Source organism: Desmodus rotundus, chromosome 7 (assembly GCF_022682495.2).
Source record: "Desmodus rotundus isolate HL8 chromosome 7, HLdesRot8A.1, whole genome shotgun sequence".
NCBI lineage: Eukaryota > Metazoa > Chordata > Mammalia > Chiroptera > Phyllostomidae > Desmodus > Desmodus rotundus.
Window position 1 is genome coordinate 66,038,202 of NC_071393.1, and position 24,032 is coordinate 66,062,233.

The 24,032-nt window shown below is 49.1% G+C and overlaps 3 protein-coding genes across 14 annotated transcripts; 1 reads left to right on the forward strand and 2 right to left on the reverse strand.

Moving 5' to 3' along the window:
* Positions 1-173: 173 nt before the first annotated feature.
* Positions 174-8,866, forward strand: NDRG2 (NDRG family member 2). 11 transcript variants are annotated; one of them, XM_053928315.1, is made up of 17 exons: positions 174-243; positions 1,816-1,882; positions 2,609-2,689; positions 3,022-3,063; positions 3,474-3,579; positions 3,820-3,940; positions 4,132-4,194; positions 5,089-5,149; positions 5,369-5,455; positions 5,652-5,708; positions 5,884-5,987; positions 6,474-6,518; positions 6,803-6,854; positions 7,100-7,147; positions 7,406-7,441; positions 7,594-7,645; positions 7,879-8,866. In XM_053928315.1, the coding sequence occupies exons 3-17, from the start codon at positions 2,615-2,617 to the stop codon at positions 8,043-8,045; spliced, it is 1,116 nt and encodes a 371-aa protein (XP_053784290.1). In that variant the 5' UTR covers positions 174-243; positions 1,816-1,882; positions 2,609-2,614; the 3' UTR covers positions 8,046-8,866. The 11 variants fall into 11 exon arrangements, with proteins under 11 accessions (XP_053784290.1, XP_053784293.1, XP_053784295.1 ...); XM_053928314.1 differs by lacking the exon at positions 174-243 and adding an exon at positions 758-888; XM_053928316.2 differs by lacking the exon at positions 174-243 and adding an exon at positions 799-853.
* Positions 8,867-12,359: 3,493 nt separating this feature from the next.
* SLC39A2 (solute carrier family 39 member 2) lies at positions 12,360-17,422 on the reverse strand. The gene is made up of 5 exons (XM_024568440.3): positions 17,407-17,422; positions 14,353-14,451; positions 14,026-14,156; positions 13,750-13,800; positions 12,360-13,315 (listed from the first exon to the last, which is right to left on the reverse strand). The coding sequence occupies exons 1-5, from the start codon at positions 17,420-17,422 to the stop codon at positions 12,683-12,685; spliced, it is 930 nt and encodes a 309-aa protein (XP_024424208.2). The 3' UTR covers positions 12,360-12,682.
* METTL17 (methyltransferase like 17) lies at positions 17,308-23,637 on the reverse strand. Of its 2 annotated transcripts, XM_024568133.3 has the most exons (14): positions 23,481-23,636; positions 23,156-23,309; positions 22,933-23,067; positions 21,757-21,838; positions 21,422-21,503; positions 21,029-21,102; positions 20,478-20,572; positions 19,764-19,834; positions 19,467-19,574; positions 19,124-19,192; positions 18,397-18,447; positions 18,047-18,139; positions 17,643-17,827; positions 17,308-17,559 (listed from the first exon to the last, which is right to left on the reverse strand). In XM_024568133.3, exons 1-14 carry the CDS (start codon positions 23,559-23,561, stop codon positions 17,454-17,456), a joined length of 1,386 nt encoding a protein of 461 aa, XP_024423901.1. In that variant the 5' UTR covers positions 23,562-23,636; the 3' UTR covers positions 17,308-17,453. The 2 variants fall into 2 exon arrangements, with proteins under 2 accessions (XP_024423901.1, XP_045057843.1); XM_045201908.2 differs by lacking the exon at positions 18,047-18,139 and having other exon boundaries at positions 23,481-23,637.
* Between the last annotated feature and the right edge of the window lie 395 nt (positions 23,638-24,032).

Here is a 24,032-nt window from a genome sequence, read left to right on the forward strand (position 1 = left end):
CTCCGCCTCTGTGCTTGTTTACCCAAGAGTCAGAGCCCTTGGGGGTCTCTGCCCCCCCCCCTCCCCCGCCCTTAGGGCCTTGACCTGGAAGTCCCCCGTTGGGCCATCCTCTTCCCTGAACCTCCTGCGATCTCCCTCTATTTATAGCGGCCCCCGCATTCCCCACCCCCCCTCCCAGTCTTGTTTTCTAACTTCTCAGGGAGCAGCTGGACAGCAGGCGTCGGGACGCAGCAGAGAGAGGAGGTACCGGGACCCTGGGGGCCCCGGAGTTGGAACCTCAGCACCCTCCACACCCCCTCCCTCAGTGGGTGCTGGCACAACTGCCCCTCCCAAAGGGCGAGACCCCCAGCCTCTTCAGCGGTGGTCCCCGCCCACCTCCTCCTTCCTGAACCAGGCTCTTTTTCGGGGCTGGCAGAGTTGAAATCGTGTCAGCACCCTGGGTTCATCTTCCCTACCCGCCCCCACCACTGAGTCTAAGGGTGAAAGAGGGAGCCACAGTGCGCTAGGCAAATCTAGGTCACGGGTGAGGGTGGTGTTGAAGGCGGGCGTGGAGATCCCCTGCAGGACTAAGGGATCCCCACGCACCCTGCGACTGCCCTCACCCGTGGGGTGCTGTTGTAGGGAGCGTGAACAAAGCACGGAAGCACCCACAGTTTGCTTTCCTTAGACTTCCCCTTTGGCCCCCTGAACTGCCCTTCCCCAGCTGTAAACAGCTTGGGGCGGGGTAAGGGGGGGCGTGTTTAATGGGGGTCTGGGGCGGATCTGTGGGGAGTTGTCGGCCCGTGGGCGGGTTGGGGCGGGCTGGGGGCGGGTCTGTGGAGAGCCTGAGCCCAAGCAGGCTGCAGAGTCAAAGGCAAGTGAAGGTGGAAGCGGCTGCAGTGGCAGCAGGTAGGGGGTGGGGTAGGCGAGGGGCCGGAGGGCCTGGCTGAGGCCTGCGGGGTCGGTGCTAGAGTTCTCCCTGGGAACCAACCGATTGCTTCGGGAAGGGGCCCTCAATAAGGGGGTGCTGGGCTGCTGTGCACAAAGGCGGAAGGCTCAGCGAGCGGCAGGGCGTGTTTGGGACTTGCGCGAGGTTGTGTCTAGGATCCAGGGCGTTCTGTGCCCGCCGTGAGAGGGTATCGTTTCCCAGGAGTTCGGGCCCCATACAGACTTGGAGGGACAGGTCCCAGATGCTGGGCCCAGTCAGTCCCATCCCTCTTATTCATCCTTCCAGCTGGCGCTTGGCCCTTTGGGTCGTTTGTCGGGGGAGGCTGGGGGGAGATTGTGGGACCACCCTCCTCACCTTTTTCCACTGGTGGGACCCACACCGAGGCTGGATGGAAGAGAGAAGCAAAGGCACGAGTCTTTTTAAGGGTTTTTGTTTTGTTTTGTTTTGTTTTAATGGCGTAAGGAAACAGTCATATCACTCGAGAGCTGTCAAAAATTTGGGGGATCCCTAGTCCCCACTTGTAGTTTGCAAATAGGAAATTAAGGCCAGTAGTACTGATTGGGCCAAGGTCATACCAGTAGCGGCAGAGCCGGGACTAGAATACAGAGGTTCTGAGCCATGCCGCACTCTTTCCTTCATGTCAGCACTTCCCTGTCTCCTCCCCCTAGCCTGGACTGATACCTGTTCTCTGTTTGCCCCAACGGCCCCTCCAGCCTGTATTGATTCAGGTTGAAACCTAGAGAAGACACGTTCTCTGGACTCAGGGGTACAGGTTGGGGAGGGTTGGTGACCCAGGTAATCTGGGTCTTGGCTGAGGTTTTATGTCTCTAAAAGACCAGGGTCTGCCTCTCTCCCATGTCATTCACCTCATTGCCTTGTTTTCTCAGACCCCAGAGCCAGGAGCAGTGAGAACCCTGACCCCTAACCCCACTGCATCCAGCCAATAGGAGCCCAGTAAGTGACCCCACCCCCAGGCTGCAGGCTCTTTACTGTGCTGGTCTACAGGAGTGCTTTGCTCCACACTAGCCCCACTAATATTGAATGTATGCTAATTTATATACAGTGGGGAGGGAGGGACAACCTTGGGAGCAAGGGGGACATTGGGTCAGTTGAACACAGATGTCCCTTGTCCCCCTTTTCTTGTTTCCCCCCTCCCTCTCTTGGCCATATTACTCAGGTCATTTTTAGCCCCTTTCCTTTTTAGCTGCTGACATTGGGGCTTTAGTTTAAGGTCACAGTTAGTTGTGAATTCTTTCAACCTGTCCCTTAGTGTCTTTGGAGTATCCAGTCACTAAGCCGCTAGTTTCACCCCCTACCTAACTGGGAGTGTGGGGTGGTCCCTAAATATAGCCTGGGAAACCTGAGCTGCATGGGGCCTCACCCTTGTATTTCCATCCAGGATAGGGGAGTTGGGTCTGGAGGTGTGGGTGTTGAGGGGGGCAATGGGGATGGCCAGTCTGAAGAGAAGTGCTGTCCTGGTTCCTCATATACAACCTTCCCCTCATCGGCGTGGACATGGACCTGGGGCAGAAAAGGCTGTCTGTGTCCTGGAGTCATCTTAAGCTTCAGGGGCCCCCTGCACCCTGCATTACCCTGTCCTAAGAGAGGAAGAAGGTATTCGAGGAGATGTGGGGGTGTGGAGGCAACCTCCCCAGTCGTGGTGTTTCCTTACCCTGCCAGGCCACCATGACGGAGCTGCAGGAGGTGCAGATCACAGAGGAGAAGCCGCTGTTACCAGGGCAGACACCTGAGGTGGCCAAGGTTAGTGGACACCCTCTGACTCCCAGGCACAAATTCTAGACATCCAAGCATCCCCCTCATGGCCTGCCTTTTCAAATTCATAATCTCATTCTAATCCACACTCCTGTGTTCTCTATTTCTCCCCATATTTCTTTCCCCATATACCCCAGTTGGGAATCCCAGCTTTTGTCACTATACTAATCTTAATCCTCTCCATGTCTCTTTTTTGTCATCTCTTTCTGTCTTTCATCTCTTTACCTACCTCTCTTTATCTGTGTCTGTCTCTCCATCTGTCTCTTCACTCTACATGGCTGTGTGTTTCTGTGTGGGTCTGTCTGTGTGTCTCTCTCCAGGAGGCTGAGTTAGCTGCCCGAATCCTCCTGGACCGGGGACAGGTAATAGCTTGGGACAGTGCGGTAGGGGGGGTGGGCGGGGGGGGGGGGGGAGAAGGGGCTCTTCTCTCCCCCTGGTAAGAGAGGCCCTCCTACCTGGCTCTCCTCTCTGCTCCTTTTCCTTCTATTCTAGTCCTTGCCTATCCCCATCTCTGCCTTTTCCTTCCCTTCTCAGGTTTCCTTGGTGCTCTCCAATCTTTCATTATTCTTTTCCACCCTCAAAATCATCTCCACTGTCAAATTTACCTAAATTAAATTTTTTCTGATTGTATTTGTAATACTTTCTCCCCTTCCTTCTCTGGTGCCCCCCCCGCCTTCTCCCCCCTTTAACTCCCAGCCTTTGTGAAGGTCATTCTCCTGCCTCTTTTCCTCTCAGCCTAACTCCTACCTGATGATGACCTGTTTTCCTGCAGACTCATTCTGTGGAGACACCTTATGGCTCTGTCACTTTTACTGTCTATGGCACCCCCAAACCCAAACGCCCAGCGATACTCACCTACCATGATGTGGGACTCAACTGTAAGGACCTTCACTTCTCCCACTCCTTTCTGGGAAGAGTCGGGGTGGAGGGTGGGGGTCCCTGTGGCATGTAAAACCACAGTGTAAAGGGGAAGGGTCCTCATGGGCAGGAAGGGAGCCATGTGGTGTGTCAAGAAGTTCTCTCCTAGTCTGACTTTGGCATGAAAGAGGGTGGGTTTTCACTTGGAGACACTCTTCCCTGTCTGATTCTATTGTTTGGATGATGGGAATTCTCTTTAGATAAATCTTGCTTCCAGCCGCTGTTTCAATTCGGGGATATGCAGGAAATCATTCAGAACTTCGTGCGGGTTCATGTGGATGCCCCTGGGATGGAAGAGGGGGCTCCTGTGTTCCCTGTGGGGTGAGAATTAGCTCCCTCCCTCATCATCAGATTATGAGGCATATGGCAGGTGTGGGGGAGATTGGACTGGGGAGGAGGAAAGGGAGGACAGTGGTGATTCTAGGAAAAGATGAGTAGGATACCCCGAGGTGGGGGCTGTGGGGGCCATTGGGGCAGGTTGGTATTTTCCTTAACATTCCCCTCTTCCCCAGATATCAGTACCCATCTCTGGACCAGCTTGCGGACATGATCCCTTGCATCCTGCAGTACTTAAAGTGAGAAGCCTGTGGATCCCTCCAAACCAGATTTCTCTTTCAAGTACAAGAGTCATTAGAACTCCTATGTCCGTCATGGTTCCTGGATGAGTTTTGGTTTCTGGTCTAGATATATCCTTTCTCCTCCCTGTTCCCAACCTGATTGTTGAGGGGAAGGTGTGGGTTTGGAAAACTGACCTGAGTCAGTTGAATAGCCCTAATGGATCGAGGAAAGAAAAAGGAAGGGACTATGTGAGGCCCTGCCTCAGGCTGAGGAGGCATCAGAGAGCTAGACAGGAAGAAGAGGGGGTGACATAATCCCTGAGGAACCAGATAGTCCAGTCTCTGTTCCTCTGTTCCTCCCACTCCCCCTCCTCTGTATACACACCTGGGAACTGGGAGCTCTGTGTGGAAGGAAGAGTTGGATGAGGAGGAAGCCAGGGGAGGACTCCTGAGCTTTTTCCTTGGCTTGGCTCTTCATGGACACCAAGGCCCCCAACATCTCTGGTTCACATCTTTCTCTCTCTTTAACGCCACTCTTGCTGTTGTTCACTGAAGCTTTTTTTTTTTTTTTTTAAACATCTTGCTTCAAATTTCCTTCTCAGTTCCTCTAGAGGAAGTAGGAATTAAAAGAGAACAAGTTGAACTAGCTTCTGAAAATTGAGAATGGACAAAGAGCTGCCTAAGAAAATAGTGTCTGGCTGGTTGGTGGATGGGTGTTTCTTTTCAAGATACTAACTGTTCAAAATGGAGCTGGGGAAAGACTTCAGGGACCTACACTGACTACCGGTGTTAGTTTTTAGCTCCTTGGCAGGTCACTTCTGTCCTTTATGCCCATGGCCTTAAGAAAGAGGGTAAGGAATTTGGTGAGCCAAAGTTTTGGACATCAAGTAGACATACATTTTCTTTTCACAGTTTCTCCACAATAATTGGAATTGGTGTTGGAGCTGGAGCCTACATCTTGTCACGATATGCTGTAAGAATTAAAAACCCTCCGGTGAGGGAAAGGGAGGTCCAAGGCCCATGGCAGGCTGATTAAGAGGGTATTATTTGCTAGTGTGTATTTGGCAGGAAGACATGGGTTTGAGGGTTGGGGAGGGAGGTCCCATGGGAGCCTAAGAGTGAGTAGAACTTAGTGGGGAAGAGATAAGGCCATGCCCTGCCTCTGATTTCCCTCCTTTCTGCTGCTCTTTAGCTTCACCACCAGGACACAGTTGAGGGTCTTGTCCTCATCAACATTGATCCCAATGCCAAGGGTTGGATGGACTGGGCAGCACACAAGGTTTGAAGGGGTCTGTGAACTGAGATCTAGGGTGGGGACTCCACCCTAGCATGGGTCCAGTGAGGCTCTACCAGTATAACTGATTAGCTTGTGACCTTCAAGGGAGGGACATAGAGCAGGAAAGAAGCTGTGTCACTTGCCTAGGTCTCTTCTTCCCACAATGTTCTGAGCTTTCTCACCTGCTCTTTCCTCATAGCTAACAGGCCTCACCTCTTCCATTTCGGAGATGATACTTGGACATCTCTTCAGCCAGGTAAGTGGTTGTGGAAGATGGAGGAGAAGGGGAGGACCAGCAGGGGCTTGAATGCTTGGGGTGACTTCCTTAGCTAGGACAGGATCTGGGAAGGGAAGAAAGCTTGCCCTTCTGCATCTAGTAACTGTTGGCTTCTCTTCCTAACCCTAACCTTTCTCCCTTTTCTTTCCTTCAGGAAGAGCTGTCTGGAAATTCTGAATTGATCCAAAAGTATAGAAATATCATTACACATGCACCCAACCTGGACAACATTGAACTGTACTGGAACAGCTACAATAAGTAAGTGGCAGTGTGTGTGTGCGTGTACCTGCATGCATATGAAAGTAATTTAGAAGCAGTGATTGGGAACGGGGGAGGCAGAGAGGAGAGGGAAGTCCAGAGTGTACATGATGTGCAAGGAGGGTAGGACTTGGTGTGCCACTGGGACAGCTGCAGCATGGACCCAGTGGGCAGAATTGTGAGGAGCTATCTGTCCCCCTTTCTCCTGTTGACTTCTCTTGAAATGTTGGATAATAGAAGTAAGATGACGATCTATCCTTGTGCCTTTCCTCCTTGTTCACTACACTCTGTCCTGGGGGTACAGTGGCTGTAGGGATTGTGCTTGAGGCCTGCCTACCACCTTCCCCTTTGGTTCCCACTTTTAATCACCAATACTTGACTGTAGTTTTTGGGAGAAAGACATCTTCCTTATAGGGGAGATACCTTATATCTGGATGGATGGTATTCCTGTCTAAAATTCCTACTCCCTATTTAACCCCTCTCTAGCCGCCGAGACCTGAACTTTGAGCGTGGAGGTGATATCACCCTCAAGTAAGACTTTAAGAGATACAGCTTTGTCTTTCTCTGGATCTTCCCTAGGTGCTTATACCCTTTAGGGTCTTTTGCCAGGGAATTTTCTTGTTACTTCTATCCCATCCCATTTAGCAAATTACTGCCTTCTAGGTCTTCCACGTTTAAATCCTCTTGGTGGGGTTGGTGGGGTTCAGAAGGCTGTTTCCTCTTTGGAGCCCAACATTTTCCAGCTGCTTTCTGGGAAGAGGTGGGTGAGGGAGTGCCAGGGGCTCACCACCTCCTCCCTGACACTGTACCTCTAGGTGCCCTGTGATGCTGGTGGTGGGAGACCAAGCACCCCATGAAGATGCAGTGGTCAGTAGGGAATTGGGGGATGGTTGAGAAAGGGTTGGAGTCTTAGGGTGTTGGTTAGAGGGGTCTCTTGCCAGGAGGGAAGCTCTGTTTGGGACATAGAGAGCAAGTATGGTGCAGATTCCTTTTACAAAGGAAATGGGTAGGGGTTGATAGGAAAGGAACTGGGGACTGGGTCCTTGGGTCCCTTGGATAAGAGGGGCTACAGGGAGTGTGATGTCATTCATTCAGCCTTCTGTGTGCTCCAGGTGGAATGTAATTCAAAACTGGACCCTACCCAGACCTCTTTCCTCAAGGTCAGTAACCCTGCCCCATGCCTCACCTGATTCCTGGTTCCCCGTCCAGAGCCATAGATCCTGAATCCTAGATTCAACTTCTAGGCCTCCAGAGTCCTGCCTGGGAGCAAGTGGGGTAGATGAAATAAAGCAAACAAATACTTAAAAACCCTAGGGGCCTGAGTGGGGAAGCAGAGAGGACTTACCCTTTTCTACCTCCTGGCTGGCTCACTTTACTCATGTGTGTATCATTTTTCTGGGGGGCTCTCTTTTGAATAGATGGCTGACTCTGGAGGTCAGCCCCAGCTGACTCAGGTGAGTTCCCCCTGCCATCTGGGGATGGGGTATTAGTGTCACTGAACTATATACCTTTTGCCATACATCCCATCCCCATCCTGCCACAGCCTTGGGCTCCTGCTCAGCTCATAACCTCACCTCATTGTCTCCTTCTCATCTTACTTCCCCAGCCAGGCAAGCTGACAGAGGCCTTCAAGTACTTCCTGCAGGGCATGGGCTACAGTGAGTATGGGGGTCAGAGGCTATCATGAGGACAAGGGATTGCTGCAAGGATGAGGGATGGCCAGTGAGGGGAGGAACCATTTTAGGCTAACTCCTAGACTTACCACTATCTGCCAAATAGAGCTCATGGACAGTCCCCCAGCCTCATTTGTAACTCTTGCACCCCACTCCAATTGCCAGCCTCTTTTCCCCACCCCCTCTCTGACTGCCTGCTTATCCTTTTGTCTCCACAGTGGCCTCATCCTGCATGACTCGCCTGTCTCGGTCTCGCACAGCCTCTCTGACCAGTGCAGCATCTATTGATGGCAACCGGTCCCGCTCTCGAACCCTGTCCCAGAGCAGCGAGTCTGGGACTCTCCCTTCAGGGCCCCCGGGGCACACCATGGAGGTCTCCTGTTGAATGGCCCATGTTGCCCTGGTGTGGGACCCAGCCCTCACCTCCCCCAGCACTAACCTGGGAGGTGGATAGGGCACTGGGCCAGAGTGAGCAAAGGAAGATGGGCAGATCATGTGGAAAGATGACCTTGATCTTTGATTGCTACCCTAACCTTGACCTCTAACTTGTGATTCCCCTCAGCTCCTGGGAGAGCTGACCTAATATCTCTTAGGGACCCAGAGCCCTAAATGATCCCCTCCCTCATTCTGGTGTTAAGGTAGAGAGGGCATGAATCCCCTCTCCCTAATCTAGGTGTCCATAGATGATGGATAAGGGTCATTGTAGTTGTCCATGGTGCCTACCCCAGACTCTTCCCTACTCATCCTGTTGCAAGGGTAAGGGACTTGGTGCTGGGTCTCCATTCACCAAAGTGGATATGGCTTCTCATTAATCCTTCAGATTTCTGAAGGATATGGGCCTAAATGAATGTGTCAGGGAGGCTTGCTGGTGGGTTAGTAGTCCTCAGGATGTGATAGGAATATCCAGTGTGTGAATGGAAGTTGGACTGGGAGGTGGTAGACAATGGACAAGTTTGAGGGAAGGATTGGAGCTGGTGCAATAGGAAGGGGCCTGGGGCCATTGGCTGCACTAACTTTGGTAGCTGTCTAGACTGTGTGTGTCTAGAGTGGGAGGGGGAGGGGGCCAAGCTGGGGCAGGGCTGCTTGGGGCTTGGCATAGGGGTGGGAAGGGCTACCCTGGGCTCTGACCACGGTGTGTTATAGGTGGAGGGTGCTCTCCTGTCTCCCACAACTTCTGCTGTAACAATAAACTGTAGAGGAATCTGAGCACCGTTTTTATTCTTTGTCTCAGTATGCCTGCTTCCTGCCCCTTTCTTAGATCTTCTCCAGGCCCAGCGCTCAGTCTCTTCTCCAGGTGGCATAAACCATGGGAGGGGTTTGTATAGCACAGACACTTCACAAAACATGACTTCATAGTCATTGGCCCCTATTCAGTAGAATGGTATTGTCCTTGATATTGATAGTATCTTGATGTCTTGGGAGAGGCACTACTTAGAAGACTTCCATATCAGTTACTAAGAAACACCATAGGATTTCAGAGATGTCACCAGCATGATCTTAAAGAAGGAAAGACAGAAAGGACATCTTGTGACAACCTTTCTGTAGGATCCTCTGGGAGGTCACCTAGATTTCATGTTAGGTGGTTCAATAAATCAGCAGGCCACGCCTCACGGTTTCTAGAGGGCTTATTGGGTCACCCAGTTAATCCCAATCTGAAGGCTCCTTCAGGTGAGCCACAGCAATCAGGACTTCCCCTCAGGAATTCCTCTTCCTATACCAATCTAAGAATTCGGGAGTTAAGACTATGTGTATGGTTCTCAAATATCAACAATAATCGTGAAAAGAACTTCAGATTTTGTGTCCGTTGCAGGCTGATTCTGGAGCTCTTGAGGCACAAGAAGTAAAAAGGAGGAGGCAGTTTATAGTACTCTTGGCCAGAGTACTGTGGATGGAATGTTACATGGTCATTTGCCAGATTATAGAAACCCACAGGCAATTATATAGTCTCCTCAGTGAAACTGAGCTGACGACTAATGCAGCTTGATGTCTAGTGCTGACATGCTGACGTGGAAGCGGGACATGGAACACGTTCACGTTCTTGGTTCTTGAGCATTTCATCACTCTCATAGGACCAAGTCTATTTTAAATGAAGCAGGCCATGTTCAGAAGGGGTGAGGGCATTGGGTGACCACACACAGGGCAGGTAACAGGTGCTTAAATGCAGCATAATTGAAATCATTGGCCCAGCTAGCTTGTAGGTAAACAACACGAGGGCAGAGAACTCCAAACATCAGCCTTGACTGCCAATAGCTACTGCTGGGCATTATGGAAGAAGGGAACACAGGTCTTCTCAGCACATTAAACAGCACAGATAACACTGTTGTGTTAGCAGAATAATCTTCAGAAGGAGAAGAGCTCATTCCTGTGAACCTGTGTGGGTCGGTGTGTATGTAGTTGCTGCCATGCGGACAGTGTGAAATCGGTGGTGACTGTGTGTCTCCTGTAGGTGTCTCTGTACACAAAACCCAAGAGTTAGGAAGAGGGAGAGATGCTCTCTGCTGGGAGCAAGGGAGAGGGGTTTGCTGTCCTTGACTGACCTCTCTACTTCTTGGTCCCAGACATTCCAGGGGAGTCCATGGGGATGCAGTGCCCCCCCTGTGGTTGGCATGGTTCTCCCTAACTTTCCCCAGTTCCCAGTTCCCTTCCTCAGTCTCCGTCTCCCATTGTTCTTGGTGATTCTACTTTAGGAAGATAGGGAGAATGGGCAGGAGCTACAGTTGTGGCTGTAGCTCCTGCCCATTCTCCAGATCAGAGCTCAGAGGCTCAGAGGAGAGGCAGGGTTACTTCACAGTTGCGGAACCACAAACTCTTTAGTTTTTGTCTCTGCTTCAGCCTTAGGACTCTTGTTTCTCCCTTCTTCTCATTCTCAAGGAATGTGTATCCCTGACTTTAGGGGCATTAGTGCAAGATGGCTAAGAGAGGGTCAATGGGAAGGAGAATAAAACGAAGAATACAGTGATGACAGCCTTGAGGTGTCAGCTTAAAAGCTGTGGAACTCATGAAGAGATGTTAAAGCGCAATTCTCTGAAGGTACCGAAACAGTGAAACTGTGGCAGGAGGGATGGATGTTAAGCTTTAGAGCACTCCTTGCTGAGCCCCTGCAGGCTGGCTGTGCTCCTCTACCAAAGGCTGTAGCTCTCAGTGGGTGGCTCTCTGGAGTTTCTGTAACTAGGTAGCTCTTGGGGCTCCTTCTCTCCGGCCCGGGTACCAGCGTCACTGTCACTCAGCCCCAGGGTGTTGCACCAGTGTTTGTTGCTCCATCCTAACCCTGCCCACACCTTCTACACACTCTCTGTATTAAACTGGCCTCAATTATCCAACATGCTCTCTGATTTCACCGGAGACCCTAATACACAAGACAGGAGGTACCAGTAAAGGTGGGGAAGGTAAAGACAGGAAGGAGAAGAGAATCTATACATTGAGCTTTTCTTAGCATCACAGAAACATGGGTTTGAAGCTCAGTTAGTTATGTGATCAAATTATTTAACTTTGGAGTGTGTTTCCCTGGACTCACAATGGGCATAATATCTACCTGGCAGGGTTAGGAAGGGGAGACAATACATGTGGAAGTGAGTCCAGTGCCTGGCACATAGCTGGCGCTCAGTGCGGAAACTCTATTATTATGACAACATCCTAGGCCTTGTTCTGCGTGTGTTAAGTGTGAGTGTACTTAACAGTGAAGGGAAGCAGAACAGGATGGTGCTTCAGGGAAGTTATTTCCTGTGTCAGACGTTTTAGTTTAGTTTTGCCTTTAGCTTGGCCTTTCACTGACCCCCGGCTGTGTAAGCTGGGCTGGTGAAGAGGTTTATACATCTTAATTTGTGGGGAGAGGAATGGGATGGACAGAAGACAGAAACGAAATGAGACAAGGGTGCAACTCAGGAGACCTTGCCCACGTTGAGGTCACTTGGGCCACTACACTGAGCAAACTCGAAGGGGCACATGGGTGAGTGTGCCTGAGCTCACAGGACACACCTTCCCTGTCTGTCTCTCCTCCCAGTCTGAGACATTCCTCTATCCCACGGGTCAGGGGCTGGGCAGTAGTCATCCCACTCTTCCTCAATTCCAGATACTCAGTTTTTGTATTTGTGCAGTTTTTAAGAGAAGCAACACATTGTAGGGGTTACTCACCTGAAAGACAAATGGTCTGGGGGGAGGGGCAAGAGGCACAGTGGCAGGTAGGGCAGGCCCAAGGAAAGCCATCCAGAGCCAAGTAATCATCCTTGGAATCTGTCTGGTGCCTTTCTCCCTTTCCAAACACACTGCTTCTTAATCCCGCAGCACAAGGCAGATGGAGGGAGACAGAGGCTCAGAGAGTAATCATGTATCCAAGGCCACACAGGGCTGGCTCAGTGTGGAAAACAGAAACCAGATGGAAGGAGGCTCCATGGAGCCAGATCCTAAGAGTCTGTTGGACACATGGGTGGCTGATAATAGGCACTGGGAGTGGGGTGGGTGTGGCTAGTGTAGGAAAAAAATCTAGATCCCCTTGCTTTGTTTTTACATCTCTTCTCTAAACGCTGGGAACTCTGGCTCAGAACCTCAACACCAGTAGGCAAGGTGGTTGAAATTTCAGCAATGCTCCTGTGTCTGGGGGGCATGGCTGCAAAGGACAAAATGGCTAGGGGCCCTGATTCCAGAGGAGGAGATTGCATCCAACCCTCACCCTTCTCACTCCCCATTCCACTGGGCAGCTCTTTGGTAACCTGGAGGAATGAAGTATAGCATGGTTGAAGGGGGAGGGAAAATGGACATTTTATTACACATAGCAGCAAAAATGGAACAAGAGTCAAATTTGGAGCAGTGGTCTTTGCTCAACCAAACGTACACATCCTGTTCCGAGTCCTGGATGAGCAGTGGCATCTCATGAGGAAAACCTGGGATCCAGTTCATGAGGAGGATGCCTAGTGACTGCCGCTTAGTCTCAACAAAGAAATATCTGAGGGCCAAAGCCATCTGGGTGGTGTCTGCTGGTGGTAGGGGCACCCTTCTAGATGGGTCCACAGGAAAGTCAGGAACCCCTCAGGCCCACAAGGCAATAAAGGCCATGAAGGCAAAACCAGCAGCTACACAGCCCCACTTGAACAGAAGGCCCTCAGGACCAGCTAGCTCCCGGGGCAGAATTTCTAGGAAGGTGACATATAAGAAGGTGCCGGCTGCCACACCCTCTAACACAGCCTGGGCTAAGCCTTGGTGCCCTTCAGCATCTCCTCCAGCCACAGCCAGCCCCAGGACTAGGCCCAGGGGGGACGTGAGAGCAAATGACAGTATGGAGAACACGGCCCATCGAGATCCAGTGCCTCTCCACACCAGCCGCAGTCCTACCCCAAACACTATGAGCGCCTTGTGAGCCAGGACGGCAAGACAGAGCTGCACAGTGGCTGCTACTGTTGTCTGCAGGCCCACGGCCAGGCCTTCAAACACTGAATGGAAGGACAGTGAGAGCAAGAGAACGAGGGCTCGAAAGGGACTCTGCGAGGGTGAGGGTAGAGGTCCGTGACTGTGGAGTCCAAGGACACGAGCCCTGCCCATCTCCTCCTCCTGCACTTTTGATCCTCCATCTGCTCCACGACAGCCCTGCAATGCCAGTGACTCCAAAAGGAAGATGAGGAAGAAGCCCAGGGAGATGACGAGCTCTCCATAGGGATAGTCCGTCTGGGAAAAGAGAGAGGGGCTGTGAGGGAAGGGAGTGCAGTGCAGTGGGTGGAGGTGGGATGGGAGACTGGAGAGAATGGAAATGTGGGACTAGACCATTAAAAAGTGTGTGTGGCGGGGGGTAAAGTCCCGAGGAGATATGGACATGCAACAAGAATACCAGACGGACCAAGGGACACAGTGTCAGTACGGCTGAAATATGGGAATGCAATGCGGAGCATGTCTAAGGGTCCAGGGAAATAAAGAGTGAAGCAAGAGGTTTGTCTGGGGTTCCATAAACCCAGAAAGATTGGGTTGGCTCCTCCCTTTCCTAGTGTCTGAGGTGAGGAGAAGAGGGATTCCCGGTATTCCTCACATCCTTGCCTCAAAAGGGCCTGGGTATGAGGAGCCTCTGGTTCTCCTTACCCTCTAGATTGGGGGTGGGAAATACTTACATAAGCTGAATTAGCATCACCAGAGGAATAACCCTCACTCTCTGTCCTGTTCTAGGGAGAGAAAAGCAGAAATTAGATGGGGGATGGAGCAGCTCAGCTTCCTGTCCTTCAGCTCCACTGCTTTCCTTAAAGCTCAGTCTAACCTGTTGTCATCATTCCACAGAACACAGGAGCTGTCATCTTCCCTACTGGGCCACCCGTGTCCTTGGCTCCATCACTTTCCCCTTGGTTCTGCTTGTCATTCTGGCCTCTCAGCCCTGCTACTCTGCTGCTCACCTGCATCATGAACTTCTGGATCTCTGATTTGATTCCCTCCAGGGCCTCAGCAGTCATGTGCATGAGCCCTGCACCCAGGAAAACACCTGCGGAAATGCAGCCCAGGAGGCTGAGGACCCGGTGGTGATGACCTGATGAAAAGCAAGAGTGACAATGTAGTTGTCAATGGGTGACTAAATGAGATGGACAAAGGTGACTAAAGAGCAATAGGCACCACCCAACATCTAAGCTTGGGGTGGCAAGAGAATCAGAGCAAAGTGTCAGGATAGGGTGACAGGGTCGAAGTCAGACTTAGGTTATGGGGCCAAAGATGCAGAAGGGCTATACCTGTGGCTGCCTCAATCTGGAACCATTTGAAGCAGATGGGAATAAGGCCACAGATGAGGGTGACACCCAGCAGGGCAAATAGGCAGCCAATTTTTACTTCTTATTAGTAGTTCCATCCTTGGGGTACAGGATAAGCAGAGGCCTCAGATGACAAATGGAGTTATGAGCTTTGGAGCAGCAGTGGTGCCTTGGGTGGTCAAAGCTGTGGTGTCCACTCCCCGAGTTTCAGGAGGCTGTTGGGTCTTCTGTTTGGTGCTGCCTCTGCTTGTGCAGCCTTGCATAGCTGACTGGGGCCCTGCCCCAGCTTCCTGCCCACCGCTTCCTGCCCGCCCCCTATGTGGAGGCCCCTCCTCTGCCTCACACCAAACTGGAAACTCCAGACTCCCGGCCAGGCACAGCTCTGTGCTGTCTTCTCCTCTTCAGTTCCATGACTAATCCAAGGGCTGTGGACTGTCTTTGTTCATGCCTGGGGCTGGCCTAATTCAAAATGGGACCATCTATGGTAGCTACTTCCCAGCTATTTTGTGTTGGGGATAATCTGGTCCTGCTTCACTCAGGACATCTGATCTAAACCTTCCACACCTTCTCTATCCCACCCAGGTCTTGAAGGGCACTATGCTGACACCTGAACCATACCCTTTCAGAGGGGATGTGGGGCTTCCCAGGAGTAGGAAGGAGGTGGGGTTGAGGAGTGTGCTGCTACCACTCTGGGAACTAGTACATGAGGGACTCCCCTTTCCTGTAACCCCAGAAAAATAGCTCCAGGCATGGAAATGTCTAGTGGGGCGCTGAGATTTCTAGTATGACAAGACTGATTCTGTTACCACTTCTGATTGTGCCTATTTCCTGATGTGTATTGTGGGAGAGAGACTGAGGGTTTTTTTTTTTTGATATATTTATTGATTAAGCTATTACAGTTGTCCCATTTCCACCCCTTCACTCAACTCCATCCTGCCCACCCCCTCCCTCCCACATTCCCCCCCTATAGTTCATATCCATGGGTCATACTTATAAGTTCTTTGGCTTCTACATTTCCTACACTATTCTTACCCTCCCCCTGTCTATTTTCCACCTATCATTTATGCTATTTATTCTCTGTACCTTTCCCCCCTCTCTCCCCCTCCGAATCCCCTATTGATAACCCTCCATGTGATCTCCATTTCTGTGGTTCTATTTCTGTTGTAGTTGTTTGCTTAGTTTTCTTTTGTTTTGGTTTTAGGTGTGGTTGTTTATAACTGTGAGTTTGCTGTCATTTTTACAGTTCATATTTTTTATCTTCTTTCTCTTAGATAAATCCCTTTAACATTTCATATAATAATGGCTTGGTGATGATGAACTCCTTTAACTTGACTTTATCTGAGAAGCACTTTATCTTCCCTTCCATTCTAAATGATAGCTTTGCTGGATACAGTAATCTTGGATGTAGGCCCTGGCCTTTCATGACTTGGAATACTTCTTGCCAGTCCCTTCTTGCCTGTAAGGTCTCTTTTGAGAAATCAGCTGACAGTCTTATGGGAACCCCTTTGTAGGTAACTGTGTCCTTTTCTCTTGCTGCTTCTAAGATTCTCTCCTTCTGTTTCATCTTGGCTAATGTAATTATGATGTGCCTTGGTGTGTTCCTCCTTGGGTCCAGCTTCTTTGGGACTCTCTGAGCTTCCTGGACTTCCTGGAAGTCTATTTCCTTTGCCAGACTGGGGAAGTTCTCTTTCATTATTTGTTCAAATAAGTTTTCAATTTGTTGTTCTTCCTCTTCTCCTTCTGGCACCCCTATAATTCGGATGTTAGAACATTTCAAGATGTCCTGGAGGTTCCTAAGCCTCTCCTCATTTTTCTGAATTCTTGTTTCTTCCTTCTTTTCTGGTTGGATGTTTCTTTCTTCCTTCTGGTCCACACCGTTGATTTGAGTCCCAGTTTCCTTCGCATCACTATTGGTTCCCTGTACATTTTCCTTTGTTTCTCTTAGCATAGGCTTCATTTTTTCATCTAGTTTTCGAAGAAATTCAACTGACTCTGTGAGCGTCTTAATAACCAGTGGTTTGAACTGTGCATCTGATAGGTTGGCTATCTATTCCTCGCTTAGTTGTATTTTTTCTGGAGCTTTGAAGTGTTCTGTCATTTGGGCCATTTTTTTTTTTTTTGTCTTGGCGTGTCTGTTACTTAAAGGGTCGGAGCCTTAGGTGTTCCCCGGGGCGGGGTAACGCTGGTTGCTGGGCTGTGATGCTGTACGTGGGGGAGGGGCCGAGAGGGAGCAATGGTGCCTGCTCCACTCTCCACTGGATTTCAGCCACTCCCTGTGCTATCCACAATCAAATTGGGCCCCTCTGGTGCTGGTTCCCGAGTGGGTGGGCTTGTGCACACTCTAGGCCCCTGTGGGTCTCTCCAATAACCTCTCCTGTGAGGCTGGGAGTCTCTCCTGCTGCTGCCCCAACCCCCATGGCCGTTTTCAATCAGAGGTTTGAGGCTTTATTTCCCCGCACGAGAGAGACTGAGTTTTAATACAATGGAAGCTGCTCTAGCTCTGAAGGCCCAGGGGAAAACAGAAATGAACCAAGCAAACTGAAGGACGCTGCCTGGCCATACAGGGGTGGAGATGGAAGATTCAGTTCTGAAGAGATGAACTTGGGAAAACTCAAGAGGAAAACTCATGAGGCAAACTCTGGGGAAGCTGAAAGAAAAGGAAGGAGGGAGAAAAACCAGAGGTTAAGCAGCTATTGGTTCCCTATGCAGGTGGCCTAACAACCTTGAGACCTGTTGAGCAAGTTCTCAGAGTGCTGGGGGCAGTTTTCCCCAGTACCCCAGATTACTTCCCCACGAAGTCCTGGTCTCTCAAAGAAGGAGCAGCATTCTTATAGGAGAGGGTGAGCTTGAGATTTGTGTGGGAAGAAAGGCATTGCAACTCAGGATTCACTTTGTTACAGCTGTGACGACTGACCTCTATAAGAATCACAAGGTCCATTTCCATTCTTTGAAAACTTTAATTATTATTAAAACCTCAAACAAATGCAGACATATAGGGGTACCAGCACTCCCATCCTGGATACCAGGTAGCGTTACCCTTGCAGGCAGGCATGATACAAGAAAACTCTTGTTACAGGTCCTTGTCAACTCTCAGGGGGATCTTTAGCAGGGGACAGAGGGAGCTCAGATGGCATGGTCACAGGTAAAAGATCACCCCAGGAGCTGACACGGGCACAACGATACAAATCCCTGTGAAATAGAGAGGTCAAGGTGGGCTGTAGGTTCCTGCCAATTCGCCCCCCCACCCCCAATTTTGGTCACAGCCTCCATACCTGCCGTGCCGGCGAGCTGTGATCACAGCATGCTGCATGTGCCCATCTGGACAGCACAGGTGACAATGCACATGGCGTGGCCGTGTAAGGACAGGCTGAGTGATCCGGGGCCAGCGAGTAGCCTCCTCTGGAGACCCCCGGGCAAGGATTAACATTGAGAACTTTTCCTCCTTTGGCTTCTTGTTCTAAGGTAAGGACAGAGAGGCTGCTTTGTGGAAAAATATATGGGAACAAAATTTTGACCCTATTCCTGCAGCCCTTTTCATATTCTGTGTCATACACATTCAGGACCTACAATCTCCAGGCTACTTGCTGAATTTTCCAACTCTTCCCACCGCTGATTCATTTTTATCCTGCTTTCCCAAGCTATTTCCTCCCTGCTGTAATATTCCCAGGGTACATACCCAGCTGAAGGGGATGGGTTGGTAAGCCTGGGAAAAGCTACAGGCCAGGGGCTTAGAGGCTGTCAGCTGGGGACAAGGAAGTTCATGGGGACACTGTAAACACACATAAAAAACATGAGGTAAGGCAAAGAACCACAGATCATAAAACTGAAAAACTAAGAGTGGCAGGGTCAGGAAGGACTAAGGATAAGGGAATACAGGAGCAGGGGGCTGGGAGAGCAGGGAATCCATGAAGAACTCAGATAGGGACCCAAAGCAGGGGAGGGTGGCTTAGCTTTGCCCTCTCACTTGTCCTGGACACCACTGAGCTCAGACCTTTACATGCTGGGAAAGGCAGAAGTAATACTCACCGGGGCAAAGACAAAACCAGGTCGAGGGTCCAGAGGTGACTTCTCCTTTCCCTTAAATCAAAGGAAATAAAAAAAAAAAAGTTTAGTTGGGCCTGAGGGGTCTGTTCTTGTAAGTCAATCTCTGCAATCAGTCAACTGAGGACTCCTTTAACAGTCAATCCTGGTAATTTTTAACTCTGTTCTCTGAGTTAAGCTGGCTGCTTGTCTAATACTTGAAACAAAGAACTCTTTGCAGTAGAACGGCAGGAACTTGGCACATAGGATGGTGTTCTCCTTGTCAGCAACTCCACTCTCAAAAAACCCCACTCCAGGACAATTAAATTCATGATTATACACTGGCTCATACACTCCTAAAGAGGTATAGTTTTTGGCTCAGCCATGTCCTAGGTCAGGGGTCAGCAAACTATTTTTTTTTTTAAGTTCCAGAGAGTAGCCAAAATGTGTTTCTGTCCCAGCTACTCAACTCTGCCATTTGTAGTGTGAAAGCAGCCATACAGAACAGATACTCAAATAAACCTGGCTCATACACACACAGGTGGCAGGCCGGGTTTGATCCACAGGCCCTAGTTTGCCAACCACCACCGTACATCATAATGACTTTATGTGTCTACTTTCCTGAGAGTCACCCTTACCTTTGTGTGACAGTCTTTTCGGTTTTCAAGAGAGTACCAGTAACTGGTGACAGAAAGGTGGGGGGCAGGAGGGCAAGAAAGAGAAAGAACCTTACCTTAAGGACCAGGTCCCTGGCTTCCATGAGAAGGCAGTGCCCTGCTTTTGTTCCACTCTCCACCAGTATCTGTTCACAAAGGGAGAATGAGCAGAAGCCCTGAATTACATGACAACACAAAGGTCAGCAACTCTGTAAGAGCATTCACAGATGGAACAGCAGTCCTAAAGGAAAAGGCATTATATATAAGATAGGGATGGTGACCCTAAAAGAGGGACAAAGGAATCTATGCAGGAGAAAAAAATGGTCAAGAACAAAGACAAGCTCCAATGTAGAGAAGGGAAAGCATAAAAAACTGTGAAGCTGCTTTAAAACTTGAAGGGAAAAAGGGATGTCAACTCACCAGAAAATCACTTGTTTTGCGCCACAAGGTTTGGACCACCTCAGCACGGTCAGCCTTGCTGGGCAGTTCACTTAGGGAGAAGGCTGACACCACCACATTGAACTGTACCTGAGGACCAAGATGAGGAATGTGACAGACCTGCCATCACCCTCTTCCAAGAGCACAGTGAAGTTCTAGCTCCCTAAATTTCTTCTGCTGTCTTTTGTCTTCTAACATTCAATGTTGGGTTGCAGAACTGAGGTCAGTTTTTCATCTGCCTAATTCCACATTTAGCATACTCTACACATTACCACTTGCCTTGGGTGATACTGGTAGAAACTGTCTGAAAAAGACACCTGGAACATACTGCTCCCCATAATCTGAACCACCTGCAAAGGAAAGCAGAGGTGTGCCAACTATGAGTGTATAGCAGTGATTTTCAACTGATATGTCCCAAGAATGTTAAAACATGCAATACTTGACTCTTTAGTCAGGGGCATTGACCTCTTTTCCCTTAGAATGTCAAATAAAAAATGGCAACAGCAAACTAAACAATAGCCATCCACTGTGAATGAATCAAAATTGTATCTATTTTTTGTGTCAGATTGACAAAAAATGTAACTTTTTTTTGGCGTGCTGAAGAATTTTAGTAATTAGTTTGTATGTGCCATGGGATGAAAAAGGTTGAAAATGGCTGGAGTATAGGTATAAACTGGATGATATTCTAATAGGAAAGTTGGTCCTGAGAATAGAGAAAAATGCTAGGTAAGAGTGAGATGCATAGGGTAAGAAAATATTAAAAAGGACAGGGAGAATATTAGTAACCTGTCCTGTTTATCTAACCAAACCCATACACAGTCCAACAAAGGCTTCCATCACCCTCTGCTTGACCATAACAATGAAAGGAGACCAGATTCATCTTCAACTTTTAGCTCTCTCCTTTATTCCTGAATAAAACACACTTTTTAGTATTTCTTTACTTTCTTAGTTCCTTGAACTTTGGAAAAGCCCTTTCCTATACCTTGTCCTCACCTTTCAGTAGTTTTTCGGCCAAATCCAACATGGCAGCTGAACTGTCCACACACATGTATTCACGTAGGCTCTGGCCCCAAATACTATGAGCAGCCCTAAGACGACAAAATGTAAACCACCAGTTCTCATGACAAAGAATCATTACTATAAGAGACCCCTCTATTATGCAGCCTACATCTGGGGAAACAGAATGTCATGTTGAAATGTTGGAAAAACTAACGATACTATTTTCTTATTTAATTTACGACTCCTTAAAAAAAGGCAAACTCAAAAAAACTACTTGTAGGCAAACAATTTTTTGATGATAAATAAAACTTATGCCCTATACTAAATTCATTCCCCCATTTTTTTTCTTTCTAAACATGGGTCTCTTTTCACTTGACATTTAAGTTCTGGCCCTAATCCATACACCTTACCTTCTCATGTCTTGCCTATTCTGAGGGAAGAAACTTTCCTATTCTTCCTCTGGTTCCCCAGTCTCTTGATACTGGAGTGGTGTTAAGCATGGCTCTCTAGAGCTACATTGGATGGAGAGAGAGAAAGATGCTCACCAGGTGACGGACCCAGTACCTGATCCAAAGTCCATCAAGGTTTGTGGTTGAAATTCTGGAATTCGAGTCTGGATCTGAAGAAATATGTTAACACCACACCATAGGGTAAGTAGACATTTATTTAGAGCCTTGCTAAATATGAATTAGGAGAACAAGACAGAGGGAATGAGATGTGACTGCATTTTCAGATGCAATACAAATGCTTTTACAACAGGAAGCTCCTAAACAGTGATTCTAATCCTTTCCTGGGTCACAATATCCCTATGGAGGATAAAGAAAGCCTCTTAAACAAATGCACATGAAAATGTCCCAAGAATCCTACCCCAGAAGACTACTTTCTGAATAAGGAAACTGATGGTAAAAAGGTCAGGTTAGAAGTTGTGGGACTTTCACCTCATGGAATGCCCTGGAGACTGCTGCAAAGCCACCATCCAGTCTTGCTGCCATATACACCAGGCTCAGTCCCTCATTGTAGCTGCCAGAAAAATCAGAGAGTCATTTCCACTGGGAAATAACTTCTATCGCATAGCTACCTCTAGATTTTTAGGAAGTGAAATCTTTGGAAAGGGCTCTTCCTAGTCAGCACTTTCCCTTCACAACCCAGTAGAGTCCTGGGGAACCTTGCAAACCAGGTTGCTTTTTGAAACACGAAATTGTACAGTTGTATTTGTCCAACTCCCCTTCGAAAAACAAACTTCTTTCTTTGCAGTTCCTCTAGCCTCCCTTACCTCAGTTCTTGCCAATGATAAGTAGTTTTACGCAGGGCATGCAGGACTGCTTCACGAAGTTTCTCCTCTGTCTGAGGTGAGTCTGGGATGAGAACAAGGACTGGAAGTGAGGACCTAGGAAGAACAGGGCTCAAATCCAATATTTGAATATATTGCCTGTCTACTCCTTCCCAACTCCCACCTGGGAAAAGCCTCAAAGCTTAAGAGAGAAGTCAATTCCAGAGGAAAATTTCAGATAAGAGTAACAACAATCACCAATACTACCATCAAAGCGTATCAGATAGTACTTTGTCTCTAACAGCAGTTTATTTACTCGATTCATCCCATCCCAGGGAATGTAGTAAAGATTTAAAGGATAGGAAAAGGACAATATTTTGTGGATTTCCTCACTTCCCCTAAACTTAATATTGTGACAGTGTTTCTACAGGGAGGAATGGGATTTGGAAATCTTAAGACTCATGATTATGTTCAGTTCAGTACTATTTTATATGCTAAGTGTCCATTACGAGCCAAGTACTGTGGGAAGTACAGGGAATAGATGGTGGGTAAAAGGCAGGTCTGTAAGATGAAGGAGCTCGCAATCATGAAACTAATTTGATGAATTTTACTTATTCTTCTATCCCTCAAGGTTTCAGCACTGGACAAGGAGCCACGCAGGGACTTTATTTCACTCGAATAAAAACTTGGTCTAAGCCAGCAGAATTGGAGGAAAACAACAAAAATCTAGATTTTGACAAGATACTAAAACACTCATTTACCTTCACCAAAGACCCAAGGGTAATCTCTGAAATAATCTATTTTCTCTTAGTGGGTCATCATTGTGGTTACTCTCTGTGCAGAAAATCAAGTAAGAAACTGCAGTATCTATTTGAGAAACTAAAATTATTTCTTGCTCTTCATTTCTTGACATTCCCATTTGACCTACTTTTTTTTTTTTAAAAAAAAAGCTTTTATTTACTTATTTATTTTTAGAGGGGTAGGGAAGGGAAGAAGAGAGGGAGAGAAACAACAACGTGTAGTTCCCACTCGCGGACCCCCTGCTGGGAACTGGCCTGCAACTCAAGCTTGTGCCCTGACTGGGCACAACCGCGACCCTTTTGTTCACAGGGTCGTGCTCAATCCACTGTGCTACACCAGCCAGGGGCAACCTACTCTTTAATTATTCTTAAACCCTACCTGGGTTTTCCAGGAATTTCTTCTCAAGATGTACAGCTCGTCTTTGCAATTCCTCTGGCTCCACGGGTAAATGCCGGCTCCAGAGATAATTCGTCAATGTTTGCACCTTCTTCTCCACATCCGGCATTGAACTCTCTAGGGGCCAAAGGTGAAAAGCAGCATCAGTTTTACGGAGGCATAGTCTCCGCTTCTTCTCGGGCTTCCCTTTCCCACCATTACTCACCGAGCAGCAGTAACTGTGCAGTGCCAGCCAGTGCCTGAGGCAGGCGCACGCGCGGTAGCCGCAGGATGCCGGGGTGCCGGCGATGGGGCCTCTTCCCCAGAAAATCGGACTTGTTATCCACCTGGGATACGCCGGGCACAAGGGAAGCGTGAGCCTGCAGACCCGGGGGGAAAAAGCTGCTTGCGGGGCAGAAAGGAAGGCTGCGGGAGCTCGCTCGGGGCGGGGGGGGGGGGGGGGGGGGGAGTTGCCCAGAGCGCTCCTGCGCCGCGTGGAGCTGTTCCGGAGACCCAGAGTCTCTCCGAGGGCAGCGACAGTAGGCACTCACCCGGGACTGGGGTGCAACTCCAACGCCCCGGCGCCATCTTCCTAATATCAACAGATACCTCGAGCCTCTCACAGTCGCCATAGCTCGGGAGGCGAACCGGAAGCGGAACGGTTGTGCCTGTGACCTTCAGTCTCACCCGCCTCAAAAAACACTGTCCGCAGAACTTTGGCGTGGGATGTATCAGCCAATGAGGAGAGCGAGTGCTTGCTCGTAGCCAATAGGCAAATCTATATGTAAATCTCCTCGGAGGAAAAGCGTAAGTTGGTGGGAGTAGAACGACAGTTTCAACTTAACCTTCGGGAAGCGACGTGGTCTTTGGTACTGGTTTCTGCGTTCAGAAATCCAGGGGCGAGGGCCCTCTCCTGGGGTCTCTAGGAACGCATGGTAGACTGGAAGGCTATTTTCTGCATGAGTTAACTGCCTGCGTTCCCTTGATTATTTCTCTGGAGACGTCTGAAGTCTTGGTCCTTCTCCATATCCCCGTACTATCTCGCAGGGAGATAGAAGCCAGGATTAGGCGACTAAAGAGAACAAAAATGAATAGCTAGTAAA

What these genes read in the sequence shown, in the direction of transcription:
- SLC39A2 (XM_024568440.3), bottom strand. An exon ending in CCAGATTGAGGCAGCCACAG is followed by an intron (nt 14,157 to 14,352) that starts GTATAGCCCTTC and finishes GCTTTTCATCAG; the next exon opens with GTCATCACCACCGGGTCCTC. An exon ending in GTGATGCTAATTCAGCTTAT is followed by an intron (nt 13,316 to 13,749) that starts GTAAGTATTTCC and finishes CTCTTTTCCCAG; the next exon opens with ACGGACTATCCCTATGGAGA.
- NDRG2 (XM_053928315.1), top strand. Translation starts at nt 2,615, where the DNA reads ATGACGGAGCTGCAGGAGGTGCAGATCACAGAGGAGAAGCCGCTGTTA. An exon ending in AGACACCTGAGGTGGCCAAG is followed by an intron (nt 2,690 to 3,021) that starts GTTAGTGGACAC and finishes GTCTCTCTCCAG; the next exon opens with GAGGCTGAGTTAGCTGCCCG. An exon ending in ACATCTTGTCACGATATGCT is followed by an intron (nt 5,150 to 5,368) that starts GTAAGAATTAAA and finishes GCTGCTCTTTAG; the next exon opens with CTTCACCACCAGGACACAGT.
- METTL17 (XM_024568133.3), bottom strand. Translation starts at nt 23,561, where the DNA reads ATGGCGACTGTGAGAGGCTCGAGGTATCTGTTGATATTAGGAAGATGG. An exon ending in GAAATTCCTGGAAAACCCAG is followed by an intron (nt 21,839 to 22,932) that starts GTAGGGTTTAAG and finishes TTCTCATCCCAG; the next exon opens with ACTCACCTCAGACAGAGGAG. An exon ending in GGTACTGGGTCCGTCACCTG is followed by an intron (nt 20,573 to 21,028) that starts GTGAGCATCTTT and finishes TTGTCGTCTTAG; the next exon opens with GGCTGCTCATAGTATTTGGG.